Source organism: Barbus barbus (assembly GCF_936440315.1).
Source record: "Barbus barbus genome assembly, chromosome: 36".
Classification (NCBI taxonomy): domain Eukaryota; kingdom Metazoa; phylum Chordata; class Actinopteri; order Cypriniformes; family Cyprinidae; genus Barbus; species Barbus barbus.
The window spans coordinates 50,001-75,162 of record NC_136714.1 but is presented as its reverse complement, the minus strand read 5'-3'; the positions used below and the strand labels follow the sequence as shown (position 1 = coordinate 75,162).

The 25,162-nt window shown below is 40.0% G+C and overlaps 1 protein-coding gene across 1 annotated transcript in view; it reads left to right on the top strand.

Annotated features, from left to right (window-relative positions):
• LOC306855487 (protein transport protein Sec24A-like) overlaps positions 1–18,147 on the top strand; it is a 33,025-nt gene extending 14,878 nt beyond the window's left edge. The window contains exons 13-22 of the mRNA XM_079394239.1: positions 5,432–5,555; positions 6,060–6,218; positions 6,735–6,908; positions 7,192–7,302; positions 10,188–10,363; positions 11,862–11,996; positions 13,051–13,155; positions 13,964–14,056; positions 15,282–15,385; positions 16,985–18,147. Coding sequence (XP_079250365.1) covers positions 5,432–5,555; positions 6,060–6,218; positions 6,735–6,908; positions 7,192–7,302; positions 10,188–10,363; positions 11,862–11,996; positions 13,051–13,155; positions 13,964–14,056; positions 15,282–15,385; positions 16,985–17,099 — 1,296 coding nt within the window. The 3' untranslated portion in view covers positions 17,100–18,147. The remainder of the gene's footprint in view (positions 1–5,431; positions 5,556–6,059; positions 6,219–6,734; positions 6,909–7,191; positions 7,303–10,187; positions 10,364–11,861; positions 11,997–13,050; positions 13,156–13,963; positions 14,057–15,281; positions 15,386–16,984) is intronic.
• Positions 18,148–25,162: the final 7,015 nt, after the last annotated feature.

Genomic DNA, 25,162 nt, shown 5'->3' with positions numbered 1-25,162 from the left:
TGTTTAATTTGTCGAAAGAGGTGGCATTTGCAAAGTTACTAGATAGTGCTCTGAAAATAAACTGGCAGTGAGTGGCTGAATAAAACGCGAGTAGCTTACAGACTGAGAGCAAGTAGGGGTGGTGGAAACACAGACACATTCAAACACAATTGGCAAATGGTCTGCAAAGGCAGCATCAATCACTCTCAAATTTGTTATTGAGAAGCCATACGACAGCACTAAATCTAATGTGTGACCCAAATTGTGAGTAGGGCTAGACACAAATTGTGACAGATTCAAGGAATCAATAAGGAGTAAAAACTCTTTCACCAAGGGTTTGGATGGACAACAGAGGTGAATATTAAAATCTCCTAGAATCAACAATCTATCACAACGAGACACGATATCAGCAAGAAACTGAGAATTGTTGAATAAAATCTTTGTTGTATTTTGGAGGCCTGTAAACGAGTGCGCACAACACAGGGCCCCCTATATCAATTCTCATTAACTGTACCTCAAAGCTGGAGTACACATCAGTGTGTAATTTTTTGTTTTTAAAATGATTTTTAAAAACAGTAGCAACACCACCACCATGACCAGTATGCCTTGGAGTGCTAAAAAATTCACAGTCCGGAGGAGCAAGTTCACCAAGAGATAAAAAATCATTCTGTTGCAGCCATGTCTCAGTCACAAATAAAAAAATCAAGCGACTTTGTAATGAAAAAGTCATTTAAAATAAATGATTTGTTTGATAAAGACCTCGCATTTAGCAAGGCCATCTTCACCGTCCGTGGCACAGTATTTACAGCACTTACAGCATTTGACGATGACAACTTAACTGAACAGAGATTTAGTGGATTAACAGACCGGGATTCCGTCTTTGATGATGAACGACGTGAAGAAATTAATACTGGGATACTGTTACTGGAGGCGAACTGCGCGCCCTTACAAATACTGCGACGAGATCCTCGGTGGACATATCGGGGACGGCGCAGAACTTCCAAGGAAGCACAGGATTTAAAAATGTCCGTGGGAAGAGGGTATGAACAGTTCAGTTTATGCAAATCCAAGGATGAGTAGAAAAGAGTCATAACTACCCAGGTATAATAATCAACATCCGAAGCAACAAGATGGGGAGAACTAAAAGCAGTAGCACATGTGCACCATACCAGAGCAGTGAGTAAGAAAGACTTCATCCTTGCAAAATACCTCAGTCAGCACTGTCTAGGCACGATTTGAGCCTCACCGCACCCAGCGGCGCACCAACCGGCCGAGAGCAGTATCCAGGCCGTTACGAGTGGAACCTCGCCGCGTCCAGCGGCACAGCGTTCAGCCAAAAGCGGCAGATCCCGAGCCGTCGTGCGTCAAGCCTCACGAACCTCACTAGTCCATCCACCGCAAATGCCAGAACTCACATAAAATAGTTATTTGAATATTTTGAGGATAGGAAAAGCAGGCAAACACTTCGAACGTGTAAGTAGATCCAAATAAGTCGTTAAAATGTTTAAAAGAATTAACCCGGGAGCAGCGGCAGACAGACACGCCAGCGTTCACTCAAACCGGACATTCGTGGCATTTACATTTAGCCTGTGTTGATTTCATTTGTTTGGTAACAGCCCAAATGTCTTAATATTCTAAATTTACTGATTAAATGTGAGAATTTGACTCAAAAGCATAGGCGGAGTTTCACATTTTTGCCTGGGGGGGCACCTACCGGTAGACCATGAGCTCTGATTTTTTTTTTTTTTTTTACACACGTATATACCATTTTTATTTATTTTATTTTTTTTCGCACACTGCATATACCATATTTTCTACATTTTCAATTATTTATAGCCTATATATTTTCTTCTTCATTTAAAGGAGCACTGCGGAAGTTCTGAAATTTCTAACAGTTACTGACACCAGTGGCCGTTAGAGGAACTGCAGCCAGTCTCATGCTCGTTCTCGGTGCACACTAAATGAGGCTTTTTTGTTTGTTTGTTTTTTGTTTTAAGCTTACGATGAGCTTTTGTGGGTGTCTGGGTTGAGCCTGGTCGGTTCTTTCCGTCCACAGAGTCCATTTCAAACACTACCGCTAGCGATTGCCGCTGTAGACGAGAACGCGCATGACGTCACATTTTGTAAATTTTCGCGCCAATTTGGACCCGACTCCTCCAGACACAACTGAGCCTACAGGCTGATAGAGGCAACCTTGGTGGACAGTCAAGGTGTCATTCTTCCTATTACATTATGGTTGGCTCATAAATGGACAAATGAAAACTCTATCTTAAAGATTTTTTTAAGTAAAAACCTACACATAGCCCCTTTAAAATACATTTACAACAACGACTGGTTGGCTATACAAAGAGTGGAATAAAAACTTATGTCTTACCTAATGTAGAAGAATCCGCCTCTTTTGAGAAGTGTCAAAGTTAGAGACCTCCACGATTTTTATTGTGGGTTTATTAAAAAAACGACGAATATACATTTTGTTCATTTAGCGTATCTTTGCAGAAAGCGGGAAGAGAACGAGAAGAGAGTCCACTCACGCGATACTTTGAGATTCGCGAGTTGTGAGAGTAGGTTTTTTTTTTTTTTTACATTAATTACAAATAATTTTGCCTTAACATACTCATTAAAATAAGATAATGCAAATAAAATGAGACAATCTGAAAATATTTTTGTATTCATAGATCTGACAAAATCGATTGGCTCTGATCTGGGGGGGCAGTGCCCCCCCCCCAAACTCCGCCTATGCTCAAAAGATAATGGACACTTTAAAAAAAAAAATTGCTTTATAAAGGTAAAAATGCCCATAAAATGTAAAAACCAGTTTAAACTACTTGGAAAAGATTCATTTCTATCAGTGTGAACTGACCAGCACAGAATATGAAGGATATCAAAAACTTCAGGAGTCAGCTGTCCACGGCAGTCCTTTAGACACCAGCACAATAACACATTATCATTATCGGTAAAATCCCAGAAAATATTAAAAAAAAAGATTTTATTTTTTGCCAATATCGCACACCCCTACTAAAAAGGGTAATATTTGAGGTCTGAGATGTGGGAACGGTGGAGAGAGAGAGAGGGCAAACATTTAGCATTTTAGGTCAGCATTGCCGTCTAATCAGCCAATATTGTCTTAAATAGCCTGCATAGCACTTCATCTTTATAACATGGGATTTTGACCAAATATATTCAATCTTGATTTTTGTAAAATGTTGCAAACAAAAAAATTAGAATTTTTTTTTTAATGAAAAATATTTTTGGAGATATATGTACGGTGGCCGAGAAGTGCAAAACAAATCACAATTCTAATAACAAATTACAAACACAAATGCAAATCTAAAAAACAAAAGTCAGAAAACACAACGACAATTCAGACAAACGGAAGAGGTAGGTATAGTTTGAGACTGCGCCATTGGTTTGGGAATAGATTACTCACCGCTGACTGGACAAGACATCTGTCAATCAAGGTGTACAGGAAGAACCAGAAGAAGAAGAAGAAGTCAAGTGTTGAAAGCGTCCGCTCCAGTGGTGCAGATGGTAGAGCGCGTGTCATTGTGTTTTTGGACGCCAAAAACTTTTTTCTCTCTTTTCAAATCTCGTATCGCGTCGCATCGGAAAGGCATTTATTTTAAGGAAATTATCAAAAAGTTGAAAAAGCATCGGTTAGGGTAGGTGCAGGGAGGGCTTTATTGTACCAATAAGGTGGCATCCATTTAATAATTTGAATTAAAATTATAATTTACAGTCAGTACATTATTATTGCATACTTTTTTTTTTTTACTACAATACTGAGGTGCAAATAATTACCACTATTTGCAAACAAATAGTATACATAGCACAACATCCTGCTATTTTAACATAGCTGCTATCGCTAGTTGACAGAACTGTCAAATTTACCGTCACTCCCATAGACATTGTATTAGAAACACCCTCGCATTAGCTTTAACACGTTTTTTTTTTTTGTATTCTGATTCAAAGGTAATATAATACAGAGTACAGTGTTGTAAATGTACATGCATGTATATTTTTAGGCAGCAGCTATTTGCACTGTATAAACAGAGGCTATTTAACTAAGTGCAAATACCTATTTACACGGTTAAAATAGCAGGATTTTGTGCTATGTGTACTACTTTACAATTATCTGCACCTCAGTATTATAGTAAAAAAAACAGTATGCAATAATAACGTACTGAGAGTAAATTATAATTTGAATTCAAATTATTAAATGGATGCCACCTTATTGGTACAATAAAGCCCTCTCTGCACCTACCTGATACTTTTTCAACTTTTTGATAATTTCCTTAATTTTTTTTATTGAAAATAAATGCCTTTCCGATGCGATACGAGATTTGAAAAGGGAGAAAAAAAAGTTCGGCAAAAGGCGGACTCGAACCCGGGTCAATCGCGTCCAAAAACACAATGACACGCGCTCTACCATCTGCACCACTGGAGCGGACGCTTTCAACACTTGACTTCTTCTTCTTCTTCTGGTTCTTCCTGTACACCTTGATTGACAGATGTCTTGTCCAGTCAGCGGTGAGTAATCTATTCCCAAACCAATGGCGCAGTCTCAAACTATACCTACCTCTTCCGTTTGTCTGAATTGTTGTTTTGTTTTCTGAATTATTTTGTTTTTTAGATTTGCATTAGCATTTGTAATTTATTTTGTTTTCAGAATTGTGATTTGTTTTGCACTTCTTGGCTACCGTATCTATGGTAATAAAAAATACCTTAAAGTAACTACAAATGAGCATGTAAAGCAAATATCTTTAAAAGAAATTCTTTGTGGAGCATCACCCGATCCGCACAATGTTCTTTACGAAAAATGGCTTTAGAAAGAAAGAAAAATTCACATTTGATTCAGCTTTGCATAAATGATGATAATGCTTAATGGACTTTTTTAAAATGCATTATGAAATATGCAATGATTTTTAAAAAATGAAATGATACTCTGAATATAAACAGTGGATTAATTTAGTAATGAATCACTGCTGTGTGTTTCTCAGAGACACCCAACAGTTCTACTGTGAGTTTGATTGGACCTATTTTGTTTGCGAAATTGATCAAAACACGTATTATTCGTCTAATAGTATAAACTTCTTGTTTATTGAACGGTTGTCTAAATCAATATCATATTAGCAGTGGTGCAGATATTGGGGAGAAACAGCACTCTTGTTGGTGTGATGGTGATAAATTATATCATATGATGCTTTTTTTTTTTTAATGGCCCTCATATTTTGAATTTGAGGTATTTTAATAGACTTTATCGCTGTCAGTCGTCCTGCATCATGTTCATCAGAAACTGCATCGTCTGCGACTGCACATTGTTTTCCATAATTAATCACACCAAATTAATGTTAAATCAACAGCCCGTTTTCTGCTTTTATAAGAGTTTATAATTTGAAATGCTAGATGTTAATGGGAAGTTTATAGCTTCTTTTGTGGTGTTTTTGCTCTGTAGGACGTGCAGCATCTCAGTCCTGCGACGGACTTCTATAAGAAGCTGGCTCTGGACTGCTCCGGTCATCATGTGGCGGTGGATCTTTTCCTGCTGAGCGCGCAGTACTCTGACCTGTCCTCTCTGGGTCAGTCACTAACTACTAACCCTTTACTAATCAGCTCAAGAAGTGCTGTCTGCTTCAGGGTCTCTTCTGAGGGATAGATGCAGGAGACCCGACCGATATTAGACAAATAAATCTACCCTGTAAAGCCTAAAAAATATATAAATTTTTTTTATTATAAAAATTATTAAATTATAAACCTTTTTTTTTTTTTATGGAACCGTTTACTTAACCCTTAAAATGTTTGCATATGTGTTTTTTGAGTATCATATTTGATCCATCAGGCTTTTATGGCTCATATAGTCTGATATACTGAGAATGAATGTGAATTCACAACCCAGTCTGAGTGATGGATGAGGAGTGTCTCATCCTTCATAAAATGTGTGTGTAGGTGTGTGTGTGTGTAATATAGTGAAACTGGACAGAACTGGTGTGGTGTGGTCCGGTCAGCGTAGATGAATGCTAATGCCTCGGTGTGATTTGTGTCTGTGGAAACTCTATTAAACAATCCTTCATCTCCTCCCGAAGGCTGTATATCCAGATACTCGGCCGGAAGCGTCCATTTCTACCCTTCATACCACAAGCAGCACAACCCGCCTCAGACGGAGCGTCTCCAGAAAGACCTGAAGAGATACCTGACGCGCAAGATCGGCTTCGAGGCCGTCATGAGGATCCGCTGCACTAAAGGTGTGTGGAATGCAGAGGTCGCGTTAACAGAACCTTTTTAGCAGTGATGGAAAAATCTGAAGTCTGTCTGTCACTGAAGGAGATCTATTGTAATTTATAACTGTAATTCCCAGCCCTGTCCAGATGGTGGATCCTCTGCTCCAGAACACAAATAAAACTCTCACCAGTCTTTTGTGATTATGCACAGGTTAAGCGAAAGAGATGATCAGTTCACTGCTGCCTCGTTTGGTCTGAGGTGTCTACAGCGATCTATCACGCCACATTACTTATTGCGTGAATTTCCTAATAAAATAGACAGAATTTGAAATCTGAGACTTTGCTTCATATCAAAAGTAACAACGCACAGAGCTTAGCTTGTGATTTATTGGATGGTAGTCGCACTATACGTACGGTTCATTCATCAACTGAAAACAGAATCAATTGGGATTTAAGAATCGATATTGGTTCATAAAAATGAAAATCTATTAAAATCGAGGAATTGTTTGAAATCACTGATGTGTGTGCTGTGCTCCTTAGGTCTGTCCATACACACCTTCCACGGGAACTTCTTTGTGCGCTCCACTGACCTGCTGTCTCTGGCCAACGTGAACCCCGACGCTGGTTTCGCCGTGCAGATGAGCATCGAGGAGAACCTGCTGGACCTGCAGACCGTGTCCTTCCAGGGCGCGCTGCTCTACACCTCCAGCAAAGGTGCGAGCCGCTCCTCCGGTCAGCTGACCACCGCCATGTGACGCTCCTCCGGTCAGCTGACCACTGCCATGTGACGCTCCTCCGGTCAGCTGACCACTGCCATGTAACGCTCCTCCGGTCAGCTGACCACCGTCATGTGACGCTCCTCCGGTCAGCTGACCACTGCCATGTAACGCTCCTCCGGTCAGCTGACCACCGTCATGTGACGCTCCTCCGGTCAGCTGACCACTGCCATGTAACGCTCCTCCGGTCATGTGACGCTCACTGTGCTCCTCTGTTGCAGGAGAGCGGCGGATCCGTGTGCACACGCTGTGTCTGCCCGTGGTCAGCTCTCTGTCGGATATCTTCGCTGGAGCGGACGTCCAGGCCATCATGGCTCTTCTGGCCAGCATGGGTACAGCTGATGATCTGATCTCTGCTGACAGACGTACAGGAAAACAGCGCTCGGACGCTGAAGACACGCTTAAAGGCCCAAAAATGTTCCTCGACGCAACCTCATACAGAACCACCTACAAATTAAGGACATATGCAGATAATAAAAATAGATTATCAATAATATATAATAAACTATCAAGAAATATGATATGAATAAAATAGTGTAATGTAATAAGCTAGCAATTGTGAGTAAAATTAAGTACATTATAAAATATAATGAACTATCAAGAAATATGACAAAAAATAGAATATAATAAACATGAATAAAAAGTAAAATATAAATGACAATATAATAAATTCAAGAAATATGTGAATAAAATAGAATAAATCTAGTAAACTATTAATAAACATGATGTGAATAAAATGGAAAATAGAGTAAATGTATAATATAATTAACTTCCAAGAAGTACAGTGTGAATAAAATAGAATATAAATATAATAGCAGTAAACATGAATAAAATTCAAAGTAGATTATAGAATGCAAATATAAAATTTAATATGTAAATTGAATAAACTATTTTATTATAATAAAATAGAATTAATATAATTACCATGGTGTGAAAAATGGATATGCCATATAAAAATGAATATAATGTATATAATAAACTATTAATAAACAATGTCAATGAAATGGGAAATAGAACATAAATAATATAATAAACTCAATAAACGTAATGCAAATATGATAGAAAATAAAATACAGCAAGGATTTTTATGAAGAATTATGAATACAGATCATTCTGTCCTCTTGAGTTTATAGAATATATATTTAGAAGAATATAGAAGGCATTTATATGGAATTGAACTGATCTCAGGTGAATATTTAATTTATTTACAGGGGCAATGCACATTAATAAACATAAATGAAAACGTGCCAGAATTAGCCCAAAAGGCTATTTTTCATCTGTAGACCCTTGACAGAATGTTAAAAGGTCACCCTAAAAACAGAGACAGAGCATCACACATATACACATCATATGGAGAGAAAAGAGAAAAAAATTTATAATAATAATAACAAAACAAATTCACACAGAGAAATCACTACTAAAATACAAAATATACGTGAATTATCTAAAACAGAGTAAACATGAGAAAAAGGAAAGAGAGAGAGAAAGAGAAAGATGGCAGCAGAAGAGAGCAACTTAGCCAAGAGTAATTAGTACAAAGAAGTCTATTGTCAAGAATACAGTACTAATGTTGACAGTGCTGAGTTGTCAGTAACCATTTTTTAAGATGAGACTGAAAAGAGCCAAAAGTATGTAATCGTCTAATTGTTGATGGGACAAAGTTCCATTCCCTTGCAGCTTTGACCTCCCTTAGAACCAACTCCATCTCTCCTATACAATTTAAAACCAGGTACTTCTAATGCTGCAGACTGAGAATTTTCTGATGTCTCAGATAAACAAAGAAAATCTAAATTAGAGTCTAGTAAAAGATGATAAATTTGATCACTTTTTGATGTAATACTTCGTATATTCAAATGCCCACCTAAGAGACCCTTTGGCTTGACTTTAGGATCCCAAATTGTTCTTGATTGATTTACTGTCTGAAAGAATCCCCATTTCTTATTTTTTAAAATACCTTGATATACAACTTTACTTTTTACATTTTGCATAGACTTTGCAAACACTTGTGAAGTACCTAAACCAGAGTTAACAGAAATGGAAGTGTTTGGTGACTCCAATGGAGCAGAATTCCCTTCATTCCCCAAAGGTCTTATAATGCACGATCTCGTTTGAAAGTCCTTGTCACACCCGCTCGCCGCAAGGGAACCCAGGCATGCCTCAGACGCCAAAAATCCCACATGGACACGCCGCGGAACGCCAACTGCGGCCGTGGTAACACCCGGCAACTCTGCCTCCTCTGCCGCGACGCTCCCCGCACCAACACCGCCACCAGCATCCAGCGAGACAGAGCGAGGGAGGTTAGTGTGTTGAGCATAGCCAGATAGTGACATACCGCCACCAAAAGTGCGTACCTGAGGCATATCTGGATCCGACATGGAATCCATTGGGCCGGTGTGACGCCGGTCCATGATGGTAGTGCTCAGCCGCCGGGCCTCCACCACCTCCCCGCTCGTCACGGCACTCCATGCAGGCAAGACACCGCCACCAGAACCCGGCAAACCAGAGCAAGGGAGGTTAGTTTGTTGTACATAACCAGACAGCAACGTCCCGCGACCCAGAGTGCGTACCTGAGAGACAGCCGAGTCCAATAATTTATTATTGGATTTAGTAAAATCCAATAATTTCACTGGATTAGCGTGGTGTGGACCGGGACAGGGATGAATATCTCCCGATAATAGTAAACAAATCATGATGATTAGGCCTAAAGCTTCACTTTGATGACGTCGAGTTGATGACTTTGTTTCTTCACTCGCGTGTACAAAGATGGATAAAGGTTACTACTAAAGTGTGCTTCCCATGTCCGAAATTTCCCAAGGCACTGTATGTTTGTTTAACTAACCAGTCAGCATTATTAACAAATATTTTCTCATATCTGTTAAATAATGAATGGTTATTAGAATGATCCACAAAAAAACTAAAATTAATAGGACTAAAGTTAAAAAGCAAGCTGTAAACTAAGAGAGCTGTGACAACACCTGCTGCTCCTGCCGCCATCTTGGTTCAAATCCATTTGGGTCAGATATTGATTGAGGCTTATCCTCTCTGAACTTTTTTATAATATTAGTTTGGCTTCTTCTATGGAGGTAATGTGAAGCTGTCAGACTCTGCGCTCATTCTCCAGATCTCAGGAATAGCAGAGGTTACTGCATTCTCATGTGAAGTGTTGTAACTGAGTGTGTTTGATGTGTTTGTTCTGATGTGTGTTTGTGTGTTTCAGCCGTGGATCGCTGTGTGACTGCGAGTCTGAGTGACGCTCGGGACGCTCTGATCAATGCTGCCATCGACTCACTGGCGTCCTACCGTTCCTCAGTTCTGACCGTCCCTCAGCCCGGCCTGCTGGCCCCCGCCTGCCTGCGCCTGCTCCCGCTCTACATCCTGGCCCTGCTCAAACACGTACGACACACACTACATACTCACACACCCGCTCTACATCCTGGCCCCGCTCAAACACGTACGCCACACTCTACATACTCACACACCCGCTCTACATCCTGGCCCTGCTCAAACACGTACGACACACACTACATACTCACACACCCGCTCTACATCCTGGCCCCGCTCAAACACGTACGCCACACTCTACATACTCACACACCCGCTCTACATCCTGGCCCCGCTCAAACACGTACGCCACTCTACATATTCACACACTCGCTCTACATCCTGGCCCCGCTCAAACACGTACGCCACACTCTACATACTCACACACCCGCTCTACATCCTGGCCCCGCTCAAACACGTATGCCACACTCTACATACTCACACACCCGCTCTACATCCTGGCCCTGCTCAAACACGTACGACACACACTACATACTCACACACTCGCTCTACATCCTGGCCCCGCTCAAACACGTACGCCACACTCTACATACTCACACACCCGCTCTACATCCTGGCCCCGCTCAAACACGTACGCCACACTCTACATACTCACACACCCGCTCTACATCCTGGCCCTGCTCAAACACGTACGACACACACTACATACTCACACACCCGCTCTACATCCTGGCCCCGCTCAAACACGTACGCCACACTCTACATACTCACACACCCGCTCTACATCCTGGCCCCGCTCAAACACGTACGCCACACTCTACATACTCACACACTCGCTCTACATCCTGGCCCCGCTCAAACACGTACGCCACACTCTACATACTCACACACCCGCTCTACATCCTGGCCCCGCTCAAACACGTACGCCACACTCTACATACTCACACACTCGCTCTACATCCTGGCCCCGCTCAAACACGTACGCCACACTCTACATACTCACACACCCGCTCTACATCCTGGCCCCGCTCAAACACGTACGACACACTCTACATACTCACACACCCGCTCTACATCCTGGCCCTGCTCAAACACATACGCCACACTCTACATATTCACACACTCGCTCTACTTCCTGGCCCCGCTCAAACACGTACGACACACTCTACATACTCACACACTCGCTCTACTTCCTGGCCCCGCTCAAACACGTACGACACACTCTACATACTCACACACTCGCTCTACATCCTGGCCCCGCTCAAACACGTACGCCACACTCTACATACTCACACACTCGCTCTACATCCTGGCCCCGCTCAAACACGTACAACACACACTACATATTCACACACTCGCTCTACATCCTGGCCCTGCTCAAACACGTACGCCACACTCTACATACTCACACACCCGCTCTACATCCTGGCCCTGCTCAAACACGTACGACACAAGCTATATGTTTACTGTCACACTGATAGTTTTTGCAGTGGATAGGCCAACACTGTGTTCTTTTATTCCTCTTTGACTCTCTTTGGTTGTTATTCTGTCTGTTTCTGTGTCTCTGTGCTGTTGTCCGGTTGGCTGATCTGTGCTCGCTCCTCCTCAGAAAGCCTTCCGGACGAGCGGCGGCCAGCTGGACGAGCGTGTGTTTGCCATGTGTCAGCTGAAGCAGCAGCCGCTGTCCTTCCTCCTCATGATGGTGCATCCGGGCCTGTACCGTGTCGACCAGCTCACGGATGAGGTCAGGCATCCAATAACTCAGTGATCGCTGGGATCTGAGCACAGATACACGACGCTCAAGAAGACCTTACATACATGAAGGGTTGGGCATCAAAAACATGTTCCGTTTTAGAACCGGTTCCAAATTCCCTAGAACCGGGTGTTTTCATGAGATACGTGCATTTCCATTCTGCTTACCGATTCCTGCGTTCACATTTTAATGTGCTTTAACACGATTTAAGTGCAGGAACGGAAAGAACTTGCGCCCTGTTTGCGTGCAGCGCAGATGTCTGAAGTGCGAGCTCAGAATCATTCCGGGCCAGAACTGACTTCTTTCATATTTATTGACCAGTGAGCAGAAAACTGTGTCAGTACATCATCATAAACACAGCTGTTTTTTCTTAAGTGAGCGTAAACATAAGAAAACACTCATGTACAGTATTTATTAGATCTGAGTGCATTCTGTGTTAAAAGAGACCACAGCCTAATAAACACTGCCTGTCGTTAATCTTAATCAGAGAACAAAAGAAAAGCATTCACTGATCTTGACTGAATATCTATAATAACTTTAATAATCTATATTGTTTATGAAAAGAAAACTATGCAGTGTTTTTAAACATTTAATTAGTTTCTGTACCAGAAATTTGGTTCAGTTGCATTTATTTATGCTACTGCTAAGTGATTTATTTGTTCCTATTTTATTACTGATTGTTTACTTGTCTTTAACACTAATATTTGAAATGTATAACTCAAAGTCCATAATCCATAATAACTCTTCCTCCAGTGAAAAGTCTTCTGGTCTGAATCAGGAGAGAAATCTGCACAGATCAAGCAGCGTTTACAAGACAAAACAGCTCTAAACAAATATGTGGCTGGATTTTGATGTGAGAGACAACAGCAGAAGCACTTTTTCACTGGAGGAAGAGTTATTATGGATTATGGACTGTATAACGACAGCTTTTCACTTCTCAAGATGTACGATGGCAGAGATCATGAGCTGATCAGTGGTGGGTTTATGTGAGCGTATGTACCGATGCTTTAGTGTGAAACTGATGTGAGGTTTGTTTTGCTATCAGGGGGCTCTGAACATCAACGATCGCACGATTCCTCAGCCCAGAGCGCTGCAGCTGTCTGTGGAGAAACTGAGCAGAGACGCAGCCTTCCTCTTGGACTGCGGCACCGTGAGTACACACACTCACACTCACGTTTGTTTTTGTGAAAAGTGGGGACATCCCATAGGCGTAATGGTTTTTATACTGTACAAACTGTATGTGCTATTGCCCTACACCAACCCTACCCCTCATAGGAGCATTTCTACTTTCCCCCTGAAAAAGTCACTCTGTATGATTTATAAGCATTTTGAAAAGTGGGGACATGGGGAAATAAGTCACCTTCTCCTTGTAATACCTTTCATACCTGTGTCATTATACAAATTTATGTCATTTGTCACAAAAACGCGCACGCACACAAACACACACACTCACTCCATCTGTCACTTCAGTGTTAATGAAAGTAAGGCAGAATCTGGCTGGTTATTATCACTACGGGGCCGTTGAATGCTTGAATCTGATTGGCTGATGAGCGTTCTGAGGTGTGCAGTTATTTTCAGGGAAACGCACGGCGAACATAGTTCCAGGCACCGCATTACATGTCCATATCACTTCGTCAAATGATTTGCATTATTTCAAAGGTCCTTACAGCCTAAAACTGCAAAATAATCAAAACCCACAACGATACTGGCTAAACAAATAAATATAGTAAACAAAAGGATACAAATGACAGATCATATCCACCTCGGGTGTGCATTATTAGAAAATAATGCACACCCGAGGAGTAACTCTGCTTCACATCGTGGCCGCATCACCACCTCAGGTGTGCATTATTTTCTAATAAATCAACGGAGCGATGTCAATTATTCTGCAGCACTTATTATGCAGCTGATCACAAACATAATGATCACACGGGTTGTTGTGTGCCGGTTCTCCTCAGGTCATGTATCTGTGGGTCGGGAGAAACTGCAGCCCAGAGTTCCTCACACAAGTGCTGGGAGTGGACAGCTACGCCGCCGCTCCTCTCGACATGGTAAACTGCATTATTCACTTACCAGACACTGCTTTATAATACAACACAGCTTCTCTACTAACAACTCACTTTGTCCAGCAAGTGTTCTTTTATGTTTCTGCCTATATCTCTATCACTTATGAATGATTGCAAATGCTGCTGTTCATCACTGCTGGACCTCATTAGAAATTATTTCATTAAACCTCATTAACAATTATTTATTGGTTTTATTGGTGGTGTTTTATGTAAATAAATGCTGTTTAATGTTATCGCTCTTAATGAGGTTGTTTTTGTGCCAGATGATGTTGCTCTGATGCAAGTCATTTTAATCAAAGATGTTGAGTTAATTGAACATGTCCGTAGCTCAGAGTTCATCTGACTGGTTTTCAGCAGCAGCATGTGCTTCAGGGATCCTACGCAGTTTATAAAAGGAAGAAATTTGATTTGAGTATCTTCCAGGTCTGGAAAAATATGGAAAAAAGAAAGCAGAGTATGAAAAAATAGTTGCATTTACAGACTTTTGCCCCTATTTAGTTTTCTATAATAGAAAATTAAGAATTTAATAAAAAATAAATTTATAATACAAGAAGCGTGTTTTCATGGCAGCTATTTAATGATTATTTAGTGATTGTCAAACACGACTTGAATTCATGGTGTACTTTTTAATTATGCAAATATGCAGGTTATAGGTGTTGAGTTTCTTCTCACGATGTTCTTAACACCATATTACAAAGTCTCTAAAGGGATTTTTGCTAAAATCTTGTGCGTGCATGAGCAACCATTAAACTTAGCAAATAGGATGATGCTCACAGAGTCATGTATTGCGCCATCAGCCCATTTCGTGTCATGGTTTCTCCACCGCGTGTTAAAGTGGACATTAGGCTTTGATATTAGAGGAACTACCCTAAGGAAAGCCAAATTCTGAGCAAATAGATCTCTATTAATTCATGTGCTTGCATGCTGTCACTTTCTCCATGGTAAGATGGCAGTGACACACAAAGGAAATAGGTGATAGCATATGTAAAACTAGAAATATGAATGCATAAGAACACAAAAACAAAATTCCCATGTGCATGTGATAAATTTCTCAAGGGCACAAAAAAGTTTTTTTTTTTTTTTTTTAAGGGTCTCTGTATGTTGTCACTTCGAGAAAATCAATGAATAAGAGTGATTGTTTAAGCTGGTTTAAAGGAGCAGAAGTGTATCCGTTGAGATTTGGAGTGTAACGTGTGTTTTCTCCTCTCAGATCCAGCTTCCGGAGCTAGACACGGCCCAATCTTCACGACTGCGAACGTTCGTCGACTGGCTGAGAGAACGCCGGCCGTTCCACACCGTCCTTCACGTCATCAGGTAAGAACAGAGACATCATGAACACAGTTCTCCTCCAGACAGCGAGCCTCAGTCTCACCTTGGACATCTGTTCATGTCAACATCAAATGCAAAATATCTGTCATGGATAAATATGGCACTAAAACCGCCAGTAGGTGGCAGCAAATTCCTGTCTTAATGAGTGATTCATTTCATGATTCTGTCAGAGATTCATTCAAAGCAGCTGATTCATTAAGAAGCTGCCCCCTAATAGTCAACTAACTGTTAGTCGACTAGAAGAGGCTTGGTCGACCAAAATTTTATTAGTTAAATAAATTAAAATAAATTAATTAATCAAAATCCACATTGGCAAAGTCACGCAGATCGTTAATGGCTAGTCTATGTGTTAGGCTAATACAGTGCTCAGGCAGGACAACCAAACGCTTGCCTATCATACATTGACCAGCAACTTTACATCGCAGCTCTATCTGATGTTAACCTAGAGAAATGTGTGCTATAGTGTGTGTGTGTGTGTGTGTGTGGAGTGTGAAGCTGAACAGTAGCTCACTGCAGGACAGATGGAGGCGATAACTTGCTCTTAAAATACTCCCTCATTTTTGCTCATACATATGGGTAATACATCTTTCAAATCTGTAAAGACTCTGCGTTTATTTGTGTGCACTCACAATAACAACAAAACCTTGCGCTTTTGTAAAATAATGAAAGCAAACAGGATGCGCTCTCTGCCGTCTGTCTCCATGAACTTGAGCGCAAAACTATGAAACTCTGTGTATGCTTGCCTTGCAGACATAAAAAAAATATCTATAAAGAGCGAAATGTCTATTTTCGAATGAACCAATTCAAGTGGAAAACAAATATTCTCAGATTATGTAATCCATGTGAAACATGCATGCAGGTGCTCACTTCTGTGGAGATGACGTGTCAGTGTCGCCGACTTCATCTCTTAAACCGAAAACAAAAATGCACTTGTTTATCAGTGAATTATTAAAATGTTAATGCAGTCTCCTTACTGTTTTTCCCTGACACACATTCATGATCATTTCTTCTGAGGCACGCTGTGGCAAACTTTAGTATGTGTGCGCTTGAGCGCTTATTAGGCAATGTAAGCAATTAGAAAGGCTTATCGTTATGATTTATTAATAAACGTGCAATTAGTTGACTAGTGCTTCAAATGAACGACTAGTCGACCAGAAAAATCCTTAGTCAAGGGCAGCCCTAGTCTTAATGAATGTCACTGAAATATTGACTCCGTATTCATTCAAAAACAGATTCATTCCAGATCGAAACACCGCTGTGTTGTTCCGATTTGCACAAATATATTTTTATTATCAGTTCATTTTAGCTGCTTCATCATGCAGTCCAATGCTTTTGGACTCTCAAGACGTGTTTTCATTTGTTTTTTGCAGAGTGACATACTCTATTAATGTCAGCTCACATATAATGATGTAATGATGCTATCATAGACGATAAATATCACACACCCCTATACCTTACATGATTTTTTTTTTGATGGAAGTTTTTGAAAAATTAATTCTTATTATTTGGATCACTGCATAACCATGTTTTGCTGATGATCCAGAGATGTCTGAAGAGAGTCTGACGCTCCTCTCCTGATTTCAGAGACGAGTCTCCGCTCAAGGCTGAGTTCATGCAGAACATGATCGAGGATCTCAGTGAATCCGCTCTCTCATACTACGAGTTCCTGCTGCATCTACAACAGCAGATCTCCAAGTGATCCATCCCACAATGCCCGGCTGGAGCCAGACGCAAACCTGCTGTCTAATAAAGTCCCGTCTGTGTCCCACTACAGCTGTTTGTGAGGAGTGATGCTTGTCGACACACGGGTGACGTCACGGTCACACGGCGCTCTGAGCACACGTCCTTTATAATTTATTGCCTTTTACTAAAAAAACTAAATGTAGGAAAATGGTTTCTTATGAATTTCTTACGACCTTTATAATTAGTGCTACTCAGATTTAGCGCTTTATAATTAGTGTGGTTATTGTCACAGGTTTATCTGTTCGATCTTCAGGTTTGTCTGTATTCGTCAGTCATTGTTTTAATTGATGAGGAAGGCAATGCAGTTGAAGTCAATATCTGCCTTAAGTGGGACTCTGAGAAGAAATGCTTTGTAAGTATGTGACGTTTTACACGGGCAAATTCAGACACTCGACCCTGTGATCTTTACACATTATAGAAACATGTATATTGATAAACCTATATTATATTCAAAAGATTGTTAATTTTAGGAAAAACATTATTCAGATGATGCGAGATGATAAAACAAACTGCTTGGGACTTTAATATTATTTTTTCCATGAGAGATTTTTAAGAACTGGCTAAATCCATGAAAGCTTTGTGAAGTGATCAGCTACAGAGACGTGGGAAGCTGACTATGTGCTTAAAGCTTGAAATATAATCCAAAATACAGGGATTTCTTTGCCACTAATAGAGATTTATGTTGAATAGCGGGTTGTGAATGGAGAACTGATGAAGGTAGGAGTGTAACAATCAGAGCAATCTTCAGTCTTGATTCTGTTCGCAGGAGTTTCTTGCATAATCAAATCCAACATTCAGAGGGATATTTTTTTATATTTAAAAAAATCCTTGTTTCCTCTGCGGTTGTTCAGCTCATTTTAGCACACATGACAACTGTGTTTTTGAGAAGTGATTTGTAAATTCTCTGCAATTTTGTACATGTGAACTTTCTAAATGAAGTCATTAAAGAGAATGTCGTGTGAGCTCTCCTGAATATCTCCACTCGTTCACAGATACTTTGGCGTCTATGCGCTCATGTTCTCTCATTCAGTGCACAGCGTCTGCTGAACCAGACCAGACCAACAACATCAGCAAACATGTTACTCCCCTCCGTAATGACCTGATAAAAAGCAGCTTTATTGAAGCGTTAGGTGTTTTCATGAGTGTTAATCATGACTGCTGCTCTCTACAGCTGTTCATTCAAACAGATGCGTTTGGAATGCAACTTCAAAAAGACAAAAGAAAATCATCTCATTTGTAACTTTTAGATACTGTTTTGAAGCCAGAATGTCATGTAGCCTACACGTTGGGGCAGAAGCAGTGACCCCTGGTGCAGGCAGTTGGAGAATCAGTCTGAAATTGTACAAAATGGAACACAAGAGTGTTCTCAAAGATTAATTTTTTTAAAACAATTTTTTTATTTTTTATTTTTTTTATTTGTCACATACACACAATTATACAGGGTATAACCAGCAGTGAAATGTAGGAAAGTTGAAATGTAGTTACAGTTTTACGGACATAAAAATGCAGGGCAATCTCCAGCAGTTGAGTTCAGTTGCAATCAGAAGCCCAGTTCCATTACACCAGCTCCATTTGGCTGGCAGACATGTGTCAGGGAGAGGCATACGTTCTTTTTCAAGCATACATTTTGCTGTCTCACTATGGGATATCCTAAATCCTGTATTGTCAGATAGCCTGTCTCAAAGTCTGCTGCCAACCAAAGATAACTCTAATAATAGGGCAGGTTGAGTCAACACTCAAGGTCCTACACTCATTACGGCATGTGCAAGAGTTTGAGCCATCACATCCAGTTTATAGAACCTTCCAAATGTGTACTGCTTCACAGATATCCTGCATCGTGACCCCTGTAAAGAGAGCCCACAACGTTAACATTCCCCTTGTTGAGTGAGCATGTAAACCAGATGGAGGCGTAAGATCTAGAGAAATTGCCTCCACCATCCATTGGGATGAACGCTGTTAAATGATCGGCTTCCTCATACGTGGCTTTACCAAAGACACAAACAGCTGATCACGCTCTCTCAACCCTTTAGTTCTGTGTAAAATCATAAAGCATGCTCTGGGCATAATACATTCAGCATTTGCTGTTCTGCTGAAGCAAAGGGTGGTGGATAAAAGGCTCTTAACTCGAGGAATAATATATATAACCACTTTGAGCATAAATGCAGGGTTAGGTTTCTAAAGTACCCCTGCATCCCCTGGCATGAATTGCCTACATGCTGAGTGCACGAAAATGCGTTAATTTTACTTGCGCACTTCGCCATCTGAAACGACAGTAATTTAAAGTCAGTTTTGTCCAGTGGCTCAAATGGAGTCACAGAAAGGGCATCAAGCACCAGAACCCAGAGCCGTTAAAGAAAAAGAAAATGCTTCAACGTTAGAAAAACAAACAGCATCTCCAGGTAGTTTATGTGTCAGCGGATCAGATGGTGAACCCATCTTCCGTTCACTGTCCTGCCCTTGTGAATGCCCCTTCAGCTGGATGTGTCCGTCATTATGACTTTCCTGGCCTGGACAACGCCCATGGTTCCCCTTGCGCCAGAAAGGACGGGTGCCGCCAATGATGCAGTGCCAAGACTGCCGCTGACGTCACTCTCCTCCAGAAGTGCTGTAATGGGTCCAATCTCAAATAGACTGCCCAACATTGGAACTTTCTCATAAATGGTCTGCCTAAGGGAATGACTGTTAGAGCTGAGGCCATCAGACCTAATAGTCTGAGGCATGTGCAAAAAGAGACACTGTTTCACCTCTGAAATTCAGCCGGGCATTGAGTAAGTTTTATCACTCTCTCCTCTGATAGTCGTGCTCTGAATGTCACATAATCCAGTGACCACCCCAGATATATTATTGACTGCTTGGGAACTAACACACACACACATATATACATATACATATACATATACATATATATATATATATATATATATATACACACTCACCTAAAGGATTATTAGGAACACCTGTTCAATTTCTCATTAATGCAATTATCTAATCAACCAATCACATGGCAGTTGCTTCAATGCATTTAGGGGTGTGGTCCTGGTCAAGACAATCTCCTGAACTCCAAACTGAATGTCAGAATGGGAAAGAAAGGTGATTTAAGCAATTTTGAGCGTGGCATGGTTGTTGGTGCCAGACGGGCTGGTCTGAGTATTTCACAATCTGCTCAGTTACTGGGTTTTTCACGCACAACCATTTCTAGGGTTTACAAAGAATGGTGTGAAAAGGGAAAAACATCCAGTATGCGGCAGTCCTGTGGGCGAAAATGCCTTGTTGATGCTAGAGGTCAGAGGAGAATGGGCCGACTGATTCAAGCTGATAGAAGAGCAACTTTGACTGAAATAACCACTCGTTACAACCGAGGTATGCAGCAAAGCATTTGTGAAGCCACAACACGCACAACCTTGAGGCGGATGGGCTACAACAGCAGAAGACCCCACCGGGTACCACTCATCTCCACTACAAATAGGAAAAAGAGGCTACAATTTGCACGAGCTCACCAAAATTGGACGGTTGAAGACTGGAAAAATGTTGCCTGGTCTGATGAGTCTCGATTTCTGTTGAGACATTCAGATGGTAGAGTCAGAATTTGGCGTAAACAGAATGAGAACATGGAACAGGCGTCTTCAATATTGAACATTTTCACAATATTCTAATTTTCTGAGATACTGAATTTGGGACTTTCATTAGTTGTCAGTTATAATCGTCAAAATGAAAGGAAATAAACATTTGAAATATATCAGTCTGTGTGTAATGAATGAATCTAATATACAAGTTTCACTTTTTGAATGGTATTACTGAATTAAATAAACTTTTTCATGATATTCTAATTTTATGACCAGCACCTGTGTATATATATATATATATATACATACACACACACACACACATATATATATATATATATATACATACACACACACACACACACATATATATATATACAGTGCCCTCCATAAGTATTGGAACAGTAAAGACAAAATTGCTCTGTTGGCTGTGGAGTCAAGACATTTGCAAATATGATTAAAAGATGAATATGAGACAAAACTACAGAATGTCACATTTTATTATTGGGTGATTCAACACATAGATGTTTTACCAGCTAAGAAGTTCAGCACTTTTAGAGTTCATCCAACTCATTGATGTGAGCATAAGTATTGGAACAGTTGAACATAAGGCAGATATAAAAGATTAAAAGCTATTTAGTTGCAGATCCCTTTCACCTGCAAATGACTAGTTTCTCCCTTCTGCACCACATATCTGGGACAAACGGAGCAAAAGTAGAAGCAACTGCGAGCACTCTTCAGAGATCAGAGGATTTCGGCCAATCAGAAGAGCTACACTGTATCCGGTTTTTGTTATTTTTTATAGTTGTTCATTTTTTTATGTTCAAGTTTGTGGATCTTATCGTCTGCAACGTCGGGGGTGTATTTTGAAACCATCATTACGGTGATTACATCAGCTGGTAAGAAGTTATAACATCAGTTTACAGAATCAATCAGGGAATTAATCAGGGAAGAAAAATAATTCTACACTGCCTTTTTATCGCAGGTTATGTCAGATGTTACATAACAGCAAGCTAACGTGAAAATAGTAAAGCAAAATGAGTTAAGACACACCACAGTTATGTACATCTTTTATATTTTATTTTCAGGTTTTAGTCTATTGGTAATGTCTCCTGCAACGGAGGTGTATTGGAGTCTTTTCTTGTGATTGAATCATAGAGACAACAACAGGTGAGTAAGCTGCCATATATTAGCCGAATTAGACACTGGCTGCTGCTCAATAACCCACAGGTTGTATAGCAACGGACTAGTAATATATAGGAAGTTTGGCTAACAAATATTATGAATGTTGTTCATTTTATTATAACCTGTAAGTTCTGTTATTGTATGGTGTTTTTTCTCTGACCATAAACTACAATAACACTGACAGGATTGTGACTCTGTTACAGGAGATTGCAGTGATGCTGACTGTGAGGGGCAGAATCATCAAAAGGACAGCTGTCAATTTTATTTAAATGAGGTAACCCAAAATACATTTGATTTTACATTATATTTACATTCCTGCATTTGCCAGATGCTTTAATCCAAAGCAACTTGTGCTGCATTATGTACACATTTTATTGAGTTAAGCTACCCAAACAGTATTTTCAATTACTGCTTTTTTTTAATTATTATTTTCTAGTTTGTGCTCTGGATCATGTCATCTGCAATACATTCCAGTTAGAGGTGTTTTTTTGTGATTGCCATCATAACAGGGATAACATCAACTGGTAAGTTAGCCGAAGTGAACTAGTTAAAGGTTTTTTGTTTTTTTAAATCGTTATCCATTCCTTGGGAATCAACCCCATTATTTCAGCAATATAACACTATGCTCTCAATGTCAAATGCAGAAACATTAATTCATGCGTTCATGACCTCGAGGTTAGATTATTGTAATGGTTTATTGGGTGGTTGCTCTGCACGTTTAATAAACAAACTCCAGCTGGTTCAAAATGCAGCAGCTAGAGTTCTTACTAGAACCAGGAAGCATGACCACATTAGCCCGGTTCTGTCAACACTGCACTGGTTCCCTATTAAACATCGTATACATTTTAAGATCTTACTAATTACCTATAAAGCCCTGAATGGTTTGGCACCTCAGTATTTGAGTGAGCTCTTATTGCATTATAGTCCTTCACGTCCGCTGCGATCTCAAAACTCTGGCCATTTGATGATACCTAGAATATCAAAATCAACTGCGGGCGGGAGATCCTTTTCCTATTTAGCTCCCAAACTCTGGAACAATCTACCTAACACTGTTTGGGAAGAAGACACACTCTGTCAGTTTAAATCTAGATTAAAGACCCATCTCTTTAACCTGGCTTACACATAATACACTATCACATTTCTATAATTAAAATCCGTTAAAGGATTGTTAGGCTGCATTAATTAAGTCAACCGGAACTGGGAACACTTCCCAAAACACCTGATGTACTTGTTACATTGTTAGAAGAATGACATCTACACTAATATTAGTCTGTTTCTTTCTTATTCCGAGGTCACCGTATCCACCCAGATCCAGACTGTATCCAGATCAGATGGTGGATCAGCTCCTAGAGATGACCTCTACAGCAGGACACCTAGATGAGCACCAGAGACTGACCCCCAGTGAAGACCCTGTCTCCAAGACAGCCATCGGGACAAGACCACAGGAGTCCTTTGCACAATCTGACTCTGCTGCAGCATTGAACAACCTGCTGGTTCATCTGGCCAGAGGAGAACGACACACCAGTTCCCTGTTTAATACTGTAAAGCTGCTTTGACACAATCTGCATTGTAAAAAGCACTATATAAAATAATGGTGACTTGACTTTACTTTGATCTACTGTTTGATCTACAGGAATGGATTATAAATTTAATGATTTGTGATGGATTATCAACTAATTATGCACCTTCCTTGTAGGTGCGTTCAGAGAGTATATCGTATTTTTAATTAATCTCAAAGTGCATACAGCACAAAATCTGGCATTTAGGGCACTTGTGTGATTATTTATTTATTTTTCTTGTGCTTGCAGGTTCATTCTGAGAATCAACCCTGGTGGCACCAAATGCCATTCAGTCACAGATCAGATGGATTTCTGGAAAGAGTGCACAAAGACAAAGCATCAGCCTGAATCCCCTCGTGGTGTTTCTCATCAGAGAGCTTGTCAACTTTGCCAAATTTACTGAAATTTAACACAACAACACAAACTAATTTTTACTGTATTTTATTTCTGTGAAGTCTGTTTTGCCATGCTGCAGATACAGTCCCCTGGGGACTGTGGTGATGCCCTTTTTCAGCTAGCACATGCTAGAGATGAAGATTTGTCATTTGTATTTTTAAAAAGAACATTATAAAGACAAATGCTAATGAGTTATTGTGATCTCTATGGGGTTGTAAAATAATACGGTATATAGTGTTGTACTGCAATTAGATTGTTTTATACAGGTAAAAAATGAAAATAAACTGAACAGTACTAATATTGACAATACAGGAATAATATTTTAAATGAGAATACAGTAATAATATATTCAGCTACTGTAACATTTACAGCAATCTCTACAGTGTAGTTTAGGTGCCTATCCGTTGGCACCCGAACGAGCAGGGGGTAATAATAAAATAATAATAAAAATCTACGAGCATCTTCCGGAGCGGACAGCAGTAAATACCAATAATGTAATATATTACTCATTACTAGTTACTCCTTTCAAAAGTAATATTGTTGCTTTACTTGTTACTTTATGGCAACAGTAATTAGTTACACTACTAGTTATATTACTGTTTCTTCACGCCCCACAGAAGTGGTAACTGTGTATCTTCCACATATTTCTGCCTCATCATTTGACCAAAATCCACATTAGCTTGCAGTAAGAAGTTATTACAAACACTCAATAGTGATTGATACAACACTTCTACTGCAGCTTTAAGCTAATTGTAAGTTCTCCATTACATATACATTTCATTATGTATTTTATCAAATCACATACGTTTGTAAGAAACTGTTTGATTTTTCAAAAAGATGTTTAATTATAGTAATATAATGCAGCACATGCTGATCAGAGGGATGTGGTGGGAAGTAAAGCCAGAGTAAAGTACAGCCACAACTTCAGATCATCTTTTTTCCTGACAAAATCAATATAATGCTATATTTCCATCTGCTGAATATAAGCTTTTCTGTATTCCAAGCTTGCCTGCTGCACTGGAGACATCACATGCATGTGCGAGTCATGGAAATGATTAAAATAAATCTAGGAATTATTTGATTGTTAGATTTTAAATCTAACATGATAGTTACTTATGATGCCTCTGGGGTTGAGGCATCATAAGTAACTAAGCTGTTTTATGGATAGTAACTGTAATATTATCATTGAAATCTTATTAGTAATTAGTTACACTACTAGTTACAGCAAAAAGTAATATTATTACAGTAACTAAGTTGCTAGTAACTAGTTAGTGCCCAGCACTGATTAGGACTACTAGAAGGGTACAGATAGGTGA